This window comes from Cyprinus carpio, chromosome A24 (genome assembly GCF_018340385.1).
Source record: "Cyprinus carpio isolate SPL01 chromosome A24, ASM1834038v1, whole genome shotgun sequence".
Taxonomy (NCBI): domain Eukaryota; kingdom Metazoa; phylum Chordata; class Actinopteri; order Cypriniformes; family Cyprinidae; genus Cyprinus; species Cyprinus carpio.
Window position 1 is genome coordinate 23,995,537 of NC_056595.1, and position 11,185 is coordinate 24,006,721.

The 11,185-nt window shown below is 34.0% G+C and overlaps 1 protein-coding gene across 1 annotated transcript in view; it reads left to right on the forward strand.

The window, feature by feature from the left end:
• Positions 1 to 5,283, forward strand: part of LOC109058039 (interferon-induced protein 44-like) — a 29,891-nt gene extending 24,608 nt beyond the window's left edge. Inside the window, exon 7 of the mRNA XM_042714836.1 lies at positions 4,428 to 5,283. Within this exon, the coding sequence (XP_042570770.1) occupies positions 4,428 to 4,601 (174 nt within the window). The 3' untranslated portion in view covers positions 4,602 to 5,283. The remainder of the gene's footprint in view (positions 1 to 4,427) is intronic.
• The last annotated feature ends 5,902 nt before the right edge of the window (positions 5,284 to 11,185 follow it).

Below are 11,185 nucleotides of genomic sequence, written 5' to 3' on the forward strand. Positions count from 1 at the left end.
TATAGTTCTGTGATTCTTCTTATTACTCTGTTCAAAAGCAAAAAGATTGCAAATGGGATCAGGTGAATCAATTGAAGGTAAGTTCTGCACTGAATAATGGGATTGTCTCTGACTATGATAACTGATATGCATCTTTTAACTTATTTACTTTTTAAATCTATTTAATCAAATTTGATCTATTTAAATGCATACATTCATAAAATGCATCAGTTTAACAAAATAAACTTACAATATTCAGAATGAAAAGACTGCATTTAAAAGTCTATTTGAATGACTTGACTGAGTCTGCCTGGATCCTGTAGTCACTCTCAGGTGTCTGTTATTAGAATACAGACTGAACCTGGGGTATATAACTGAACTTTAGCAGTATGGCATACAATGTCCAAATAAGAGTGCTACATTGCAGGAATGGTTGTTGTTCTGAAACAGAAATAAGTAAATAAAATAATAGCAAATAAATAAAGTATTGTAATGATAATTACACTCACATAAATGATCTATATAATGAATGTAATATACACAAATCTAATCTGTGATTGAAGCAAACAACAGCACTCAATCGTTGTGGTATACGGCGGTGGCGTACACAGACCTTCGGAGGGGCAGGGGAGAAGTGGTGTGACGGAAAGGGCGTCGGCTATTAAATGTTCTCTGAATGTTCAAAACATCCAGTTTTTGAAACATTTTAAAACCCTTTTTTTTCTTGCTTATGTGAATGTGCAAACACTCCTGTTATTATTTTGCAAACATTATGGGAATGTTATTTTTGTATGTTCCTTAAACATTTTGAAACCAGTAGTAATATTAAAAGTGGTCTTATGATGTTGCTAAAAATAACATTATTTTGTGTATTTGGTGTAATGCAATGTGTTTATGCGGTTTAAGTAAAAAAAAAACATTATTTTCTACATAATTTATATTATTCTTTCTCCTCTATGCCCCGCCTTCTGAAACGCATCGATTTTTACAAAGCGTTTGTTCTGAAAAGCGAGGTATGCTCTGAATGGCCAGCTATCCAGTGCGTTGTGATTGGCCGATTTCCTCAAGTGCGTGACGAAAATGTTACGCACCTCACCATACTGTTATGATGTGTCCCGACACGACGAGACAAAACCAATAAAACCCATTACAAATGAGGCATTTATTGCATCCAGTGGGGACATAATTAACGATTATAATGACTTATACTGTGTTTTTATGCGTTGCATTGCATATTGCGCTGTGTAAACATAAAACCATGCCTGCATTTATGATCGGAGAAACAACAAACAACAAGCACTACTCTACACTGCTCAAAACTCGCATTTCAATCATCAGTGGCAAATCCTTTAAATATGAAAATGTACTTACAGATTGTGAGTCAGAAGCGCCAGACTGTCCTTGCAAAGTTGTTATTGCCCCACTTTATTGAAACAGACACCAGCATTGTAGGCTACTCTTCCAGGAAACAGTCCTCATCCTCTGTAAAATGCGCAGCATACATCTGAATATTTGGGTTGAACTGTTCTGGAACAGTGTTGTAAATACAACTTAACCACTGATTTCTAGTTGTGTCCTCTTTTGGAAGACCAAACAAAGTAGTTTCGCTTTCACAGTGAAACACACAGCGTCTCAAGAACATGGCACCGGCGGCAACAATAATACTACAGCGAGAATAAAGGTCACGCCTTCTTTCTTTGCATGAATATTTAGGTGGCGTTATGCAAATCTTCCCACATCATGACGTAGAGATGTGGGGGGGTGTTAGAACGAGCCATTTCAGTGGGGTGTGGACGAGTCTTAACTTTTATAAAGAATATCTCTTTGGATTTGAGACTTTAGTCTTTGCAACTTCACAGATCTTCTTTATTCACCAAGAGCTTGTAATACTCCAAATAGAAAGGAAAAATTTAAATCGCATCATATGTCCCCTTTAAAAAGGTAACAAGAGCATCCAACTAAAACATCTCTGAAAAAAAGTTCCATAAATGATGCATAATGTATATGCGTTAACATTTTTAAAACATTATTAAAACCAAAAACCTTGAACAAACGTTATATTAATGTTACTATAAAGACATTTGTAAATTTGAGAGATCCTTGCCAGAATGTTAGCCAAAGTTCTGAGAACGATCTGTTAGATGGGATGGATATATTCTCAGACTATATTCTGAGATAATACCAATTTATTGTTAAACTGAATTGTTTATTTAATCTAAAAGGTTTTTTTTTTTTTTTAATCTACATAAAAAGAGGTTGTGTGGACAAGCATGGAGGTCATTTGACTGGAGGTAAGCTACATATACAAAGGTTATGTGGACTATGTGGTATATAGGCTCTCTTAATAAATTTTGTATTTGTAGAAAGCCCAAATAGCTAAAATTATATTTAGGCCTAATTATATTTTGGCCTACTGTAAAATATACATTGTGTAATACATATTTATATGTATAATAAATCGTTTTACATTGAAGGACATTGTGTACAGGCTTTTGTTTCCTTTTGCCTGGAATTATAAAATAATAAAGTATAACTGGTTTCAAAATATCAAACTATACATGTATTTAAAATGGAGATTTTATTTATTTATTTATTTTTTTAATTGTGTAAATTGACTAAAATAGTACATATTGGCTGAATAAATAACCCCCAAATAAGAATTCTCAAACAGAATTCTATATATATATATTCTATATATTTTTCATATAGTCTATCATATAGTATATATTATTTTTTATTTATTAAGTGTGCAGATAATTAAGTGTGCAGATAATTTTGTCTCTTGTCTTTTATAGACAGAAAAAAGAGCTGAAAGACCGTCTAGAAAAGTTTACTCCAAGTATTCCAGATGTGACAAACGTCAAGATCCTGGTGGCTGGACAAATTGGAGCAGGGAAGTCCAGCTTTATTAACTCTGTCCTTAGTGTCTTTCAAGAAGAAATAGCTAATGAAGCACTAGCTGAAGATTTAAGATCAGCCGACAGTCACAGTTTCACAAAAAGAGTAAGCATTATTTGTCTTCTATATTTCACACATGGTAACTGCTAAGACTGTAGGAATATGCTTTAAGGAAATATAGACAAATCATCAACCAAACCAGACATTTGTTTAAATCATAAGCATTGTTTGATATTTAAAAATATATGTGTTGCAATTTTTCTCTGTCTTTGTTTACAGCTGAGAACATACCGCATCAGAAGTGCACATGCAGATTTGCCTTTTGAATTATGTGACATAAAAGGTTTAGAACCTGACAAAATATCTAAGTGTCAAATAGATGACATTGTCAACACCATATATGGTCATGTGAAGGAGGGATATAAAGTAAGACATTTAATTAAAAGTTAAAGGGGTAATTCACCCAAAAATGAATATTCACAAAAGAAGATATATTGAAAATGCTGGTAATCAAACAGTTGCTGGAAGCCATTGAGTAGAATGTGTAAAACGTGTTACATATTCTTCAAAATATTTTCTGTTGTATTAAACAGAAGAAAGAAACTCATACAGGTTTGGAACAACTTGAGCGTGAGTAAATGATGACAAAATGTATTTTTGGGTGAACTACACATTAACTACATTCATTTAATTTAAAAATTAACATTTGAATGTGCACAATATCTTTCTCATTCTTATATTTTGTTTTTATTTCATGAACCTAGTTCGGGGAGAAATCACTCACTAGCGACGATGAACATTACAATCAAAACCCTTCACTGTCTGATCAAGCATTCTGCCTAGTTTACGTCATAGATGGAAGTACAGTCCAACTCGCTGCAGATGATAAGATAATTACAGAGAAATTGAGACTCATTCGCCAGACCATCAGTGATAAAGGTAAAAATTTCTATGATTTTTATCTTTCTTATGCACAACACTGTAATACATTAAAGCTCCTACATTCCACATGGGAACTAGTTTAGCATATGTGCATATCTGAAATGCATTTCAACAATAGATAAATATGCTTTAAGTGAACCAATAATAAAAAAAAAAAAAAATGTAATATTTTTTGCCTTTGTTTTGGACAAGATGAGAGAAATGGAAAATGTGGGAATACTGGTGCATCTTAATAAATTAGAATGTCCTGGGAAAGTTCATTTATTTCAGTAATTCAATTCAATTGTGAAACTCGTGTATTTGATCAATTTAATGCACACAGTAGTTTAAGTCTTTGGTTCTTTTAATTGTGATGATTTTGGCTCACAAAATTTAGATTTGTATCATTTGGATTAAAACACTTTAATCTTTCTCATTGTAGGGATTCCTCAAGTGATTGTCATGTCTAAAGTGGATGAAGCATGTCCTCTGGTCAAAAATGATCTAAAGAAGGTCTACAGAAGCAAGAAGATCAAAGAGAAGGTACTGTAGGTCATTTAATCATCTATACATGTTGTATGTTGTTTTCTATAGTTTTACAAACAATTTTTCATTGTGTTTCTGTCCAGATGGAGTTGTGCAGTTTCAAAGTGGGTGTTCCAATGAGCAACATCTTCCCAGTGAAGAACTATCATAATGAGATTAACACAAATGATCATGTTGATGTTTTGATTCTCAAGGCATTAGATCAGATTGTGCGTTCTGCTGATGCAAGACAGAGGTTTGGTGCTTCCAACAAATGAGTTTTCGGGACAAAAAACAACAATAATAGCGTTTAGGGTTGAATGTATATTAAATGGCCAAAAGTATATCATCTGAATCAAGGCACATTCCATGTGCAACATAGTACAGGTTACAGCCAACATTTGATAATGATAAAAGTGACCCACACATACACACAGTATTAGAAATTGCTACACAAATTAGTCGTGTCAACTTGATTGACTTGAACACAGTAAACTCAACAACAACAAACTCAAAATGATAAAAAAAAGCAAAGTAATTCTATTTGATTCAAGTTCAGTACACTTGCATTTTGTATATAACCCATATACTTTATTTTCCTGAAGGCTTCTAAGTGATATTTTAGTACTAAAATCATGCTAGCTCTTCCTGTTGTTGTTGCTAGCTGCCCTTTTCTGCTCTTCTTCTGTATAAAGGTAATTGGTCGTCTTTGTGTATTTTGCTCCATACTGAACTATTCTGCAATTATGTTCTTTTTATTATCAACTGGCGCTATGTTTTAGCTCATTCAGCATCTACACATAATCCATCATGATAGCAGAGAATCAACATGCTAATCAGTATTACTTTATGTAACCCTTATAATAATTCAGTACTATATGTGATGTAAAAATCCTATATGCTACTATATTTACTTAAAATTCCACAGTAAATTTCCAAAGAACCCACAGTCTTCTGGTTTTGCCACGCTCATCATACTCTCAAAAACTAAAACAATCTCATCAAACTCATCAAGTGCAATGTTTTGTGAGGCATGCAATTTGCTCCAGCTGTATGTTGCTTCATGTTACAAAAGCATCTGGTAAATACACATTGATTTCCATGAAAAAGGCTGAATACACTCCTAACATTAATAGTTAATAGAAAATGTTATAGAATAAAAAGCCATTTAAAGGATATGGAACAAATGGCAAGAGAAGGTATGTTAGCATGCTATTCTGAATTCAACCTGTCTGCATAGAGATATTCCTGCATAGAAACTGCATATCTTAATAAAATCTAATAAAAATAACTTGTTATTGGATACTTGTTATTTTGGGGTCAATATCTGTATTTTATACAAAGGCTCAAACCAACCAGCAGAGGAAATGCATGAATTTTGAACACATCTTTGATACGCTGGTAAATCCTTCATCATGTGACATCCCCATAAACTAAACATATGCTGTCTGAGCCAGAAAGAGAATTGATAATTTCATCTTTCGAGTCTTTCGAGTCATTCGTTCTTTTGTCACATGATGTGACAGCATTGGATAGAGAAATTCATTTCCTTACAAATGGGTGCATAGTTGTTATTATTATTATTATTATTATTATTATTATTATTATTATTTACTCCTACAGTTACGTGATGCATTTCTGGTCTCAAATTGTAGCTTTTTATCTTTTACAGTATATTAATATGTGAATTTCTATCATGATGGTTCTTTTCCATAACACTGAATGTATTAACAAACGAAACAAAAAACCCAAAAAAACTATAAATGCATAGGTAAAGCTTATGGGGTTGTCAAGTGATGAACGAACGACTCGAAAAAAAAACAAAACTCGAAACAAGTGAACTAATTTCAGTACAGAACCCATAGGATGTTGCGCATGCGTGACTGAACGAATCACTCCCCGAGACGACACGTTCGTCCCGAGTCACATTAAAACATTCAAAATGAACAAATCGTTCAAGAACGACCCATCACTAGATGTCGCAAAGAAGACTTCTTATAAAAACCGTGGCACAACACTAGTCCTCCCTGGGCGTCTTGACTCTTGTTAAGCCAGAGACACACTGCACGATTTATGGCTGTCCCAGACGAAAGATTGGCATTGTGAAACAATCGTGGAGATTTCTGTGATCGTGGCTCCTAATCGGTGGTCCTATGTCGTACAGTGAGAGAGGTTCAAAGTTGGCTGTTGTCACAGTCTTGCGACCAAAGATAGCCTACGATAATTTTCTGGCAGTGTCAGAAATTCAGCATGATCATCGCACAGTACGAGTTCCAAGTTAACACACAAACCAACAAAAAAACCAAAAAAAATCAAACATAAAAGGTCAAAAAACAAAAGCGCTAAAATATAAAACTGCTTACCTCAAGCTCTTATTCCTTTCTTCTTTCGCTACTTCCACTTTTTTTTGAGCACACATAAAAACTACAACTGTCAAAGTGTAATTCATTTTGCTCTTTTAGTTTACTACTAGCACATGCTAATGACGTTTTATTCTTCTATAGAAACATGCATCGTAGCCTACGAGTCAATAGGTGTCATCATTGTACAGCCTACATGCATGTCCTACCCGAGTTTATTAGATCCATGTCGCACAATGTGACCAGCAATGATCTTACAGGATTGCTAAAATCGCGCAGTCTGTAGAAGGCTTGAGGCTGGATGAGTGAGTGAGCTACAGTGGTGCCACAAACAAGTCAACGCCTGTGAAGTACTTTGTGGATACTACGTGTACTATATATTTTGCATCTGCAAGTTGGATATTTTTCTTTTTTGAATAACATTGGGACAGTTCCATGTCCAGAAGATGACAGTGACGTGACATAGAGCCAAATATGGTGACCCAACCTCAGAATTCGTGCTCTGCATTTGACCCATCCAAAGTGCACACACACAGCAGTGAACACACACACACCGTGAACACACACCTGGATCAGTGGGCAGCCATTTATGCTGCAGCGTCCGGGGAGCAGTTGGGGGTTCAGTGCCTTGCTCAAGGGCACCTCAGTCGTGGTATTGAAGGTGGAGAGAGCACTGTACAGTCACTCACCCAACCTACAATTCGTGCCGGCACAAGACTCAAACTCGCAACCTTTGCATTATGAGTCCAAATCTCTAACCATTAGGCCACGACTTCCCCCAAATAATAATAATAATAATACTAATAATAATAATAATAATAATAATAATTCCTTACATTTATATAGTGCTTTTTTTAAGCACTCAATGCGGTTTACATTGTCAGGGGGTATCTCCTCATCCACCACCAGTGTGCAGCATCCACCTGGATGATGCGACGGCAGCCATAGTGCGCCAGAACGCCCACCACACACCAGCTTATTGGTGGAGAGGAGACCAGTCAGTAGATATGGGGATTGTTAGTACTCCATTAAATAAAAATACCAATGTGTCAATTCTAGGATTTTTCTAATCAACACAAAAAATTTGAAACTATCAAAAATAAAAAAAACAAACAATCAACACCAAACACCAACAATTAACAAAAATAAAAATTAACATTAAGATTTAAATAAAGTTTCAATGACACATCCTCAGGACACAGTAATATGTTTAGGTATGTCAGTGTGTGTGTGACAATCACTGCTGTATTTTCAAGGTGTGCCACATGTGAGACTATAAGTCCTGTTTCATTCAGAGCACTAGCCCATCGAGTTCTAGAGTATAGTGCTTTATATTTTGATTTGTAACTAATTGTAGCAATAAACCGAAAGTTGTAAATATGAAAACAGAGATAGAAAATCACCTGCAGCCACACACGCATCCACTGCTGAAACATGAATTTTGATGTATACTGTGGTGTCAGTTATTGCTTAGAATTTGTGATGAATTATAATACAATTGTGTGCCTTTCCGAACTGAATTTACCACAGATTTACTCTGTTATTCTATTCTTTAATTAATTCCTTGGCTGGATGTGAAGAACTTCAGCTCTTCTGAGACACAATTAAGGTTCTGTTTTTGTCTCTACTGCGGTTTAATCTGAGAGTGCTTCAGTTCCAACATGTGAACACGTGATTGTATATTAGAGATATTTGCCTCCAACTGCAACACATCTAGAGTCATCATCAAGGATTTCAGTTTTATTGTGTTAAGAAATTTGAACAATTGTGTCATCCCTCCAAAACTGAGATACCATGATTGAGCCAGCCTCTGTTCATGTTCTTTTTCATATTCTTCTTCATCTTTTTCATCAGTGGTATTTGACTGACAGTTGTTAAACGGGAAAACACTGGCTGATTCTTATCATTTATTACACACTTGATTTTAGCCTCTTTAACAGCCGTCAGAGCATCTCTCGGATGCTTTCCATCTGAGTTTGTGAAGAGCAACACAATGTTCTCAGCAACATCTCTTCCAAATAAATACTGAACAGCATTAAATATGTATATTTGTCTGTCAGAGAGTTGATTTTGGGTTGATTCAACAACCAGACATACTGCATTTATTTCACGGATCCCTTCTGCATGAAACTTACTGCAATTTCTTGTTCAAGATTGATTCCACGCATGTCTCCATATCCTGGAATGTCGATGATTGTTAAATGGATTGGACTCTCTTGTAGATAAAAAATTATAGACAGTGATGCTGGAGGTCTGACTGTGAGTTGATGTTCAGTTGCTCTGATCATCTGTGTTCTCAATCCAAACCTTGTCTTCTCTCTGAACATGTAGTTGGTCATTGTATTGATCAGGGTTGTTTTTTCCTGTTGCTGTTCCTGTTTCTCCCATCACCAGAATATTTTTCAGAAGTTTCTGTCTGTTTCTCTCCCCAAAGCTAATTTTTCTATATGGTTCAGATTCATGAACAGGGTCTGTTCTCAGTTTCAGACTGTGTCGAGTAGGAGTACCATCCTTGATTAAACTACTTTGCTTGATGATTTTGTTAATTTCTGGTTGTGAATTTGTCATGTTTTGTCTTTGATGTAAAGCAGAAATCAACAACACAAATACAAATATTTAAGAATGCAAAACTGTAAATAGCAATAATTATTTTACCTACATAAGAATATGAGGAATTTAAGATGCATCTTAAAAATATGTGGTAAACATGCAAGACTGATAGACGAAATGTTTGAATGATTTTAGCAAATTAACAATAAATTAATTAATTAAATAATAGTGAAAAGAAGAGAAAAAAAGGAAACATTAAATCTATTCTTCTTTCTCCCTATTTCTCTTTCATTAAATTCTTCATATTAGCAAAAGTCTACATAAAGTACAAGACCTACTCAAGAGCAAAGCTAATTTACAATATTCCTGGCTTTGGAAAAATTGTAGTTGACCATTTGACCAAAAATATAACTAGCATAACTAGTGAATAACTAGCATCTACTAGATCAGAACATGCACTTTATATACTGTAGGTAACATCCATTCTCTGAAGGTCATGCAATTTATGAACATTTACAGACATACTACAGATGAAATACAGAAAAAAAATGGTGTCATATTATTCTGATGCCAGAATTTGAAATGTTATTGGGATTTAACCCCCAACCCACAATATTCCTTATATAAATAGCAATCACTTCATGAAGAGACACTATGGTGTAAGTAAATAAGGACATGAATAGGACGTATTTACAGCAAAAAAATATGTGTATACATTGTGTATAATAATACTCATTGTAAAATAAAATTTAAATTAAAAAAATAGCTAAACATTTCATGTTTACAAATTAAAAGTTTGAAAGTTTTCACAAGTTTATAGTTTTCACTTGAAAGGGTTTTGATTTTAAGATAAATGCAACAAAATGTAGTAGGCCACACTTTTTTTATGCTTTGTTAATATAAAAATATAAAGAACTGATGCTCACTTCTATTTGCAATTCTCCCACATGGTCCATAGGTGACAGTGTTTCCCAATACAATTCAACAACCCATGCGGTCTGAGCGAGTTAAATATGAAATTGTTGATTCTGCCATTGCTTCTGCTGCACTGACCTTTTCCTGTTAATGATAAAATGTTTTCATGATCGAACCGTGAAAGCTTTCTTCTTGTCATAACAACAGAGAAAATCTGTCATCATCACCAATACTGATTAATATGCTAATACAAAAAAGCTAGTAAAAGCCTAAACTACCTTCACATTTACAACTGAAATCTGAAAATGAGTTATTGTAGGAACCACAATACCTGGAAATCATTATAATTATTGAGATGACTAATGACAAGAACACATTATTATGGTGAGTGTGTGAGAGAGAGAAATGAGAAATCCTTCAGACTCTCACAAACAGAACTTCTTGTTTTGTGAGGATTCAGTTGTAATGTGACACATTAGTTGTTGCATGGTGAATTTAAAGAATGGTCACCTTATTTAAGATGGCTTACCACTCCATCTCTGTCCAGTACCATCATTAGTACAGACAACTTTAACAAAGTTGTAAAAACCTGAGCAAACAGTTAGAGAGAAAAGAATGTCTTACTGGTCACCAGCAGTCTTGCTTCCAAGACTAGTCAAAGATCTTTCAGCAGTGATGTATACTGTTCTGTCAAAATGTTTTCAAATAATTACCCTGTTATATTGGAATTAGAATATTTATTTAGAATAAAGAATAGAATAAAAAGTGTTACTTTCTCTTTCATTATATATAAATATAATTAAATTGTACATATTAAGAGTATATAGTGTATAGATAAACCTATTTTATATATATATATTGTATATACATGTATATTATGTGCATATTTATGTGTATACAATATAATATTCTCTTTTCACATTGTTACTGTAAATAAGATTATTGTTTTTATGTGACTAGTCAAATTATTATGTGAAAAGAGCAAATTATTAGTTAATTAGATTATTGTAAGATTATTATCATTTGTATCAAATGAC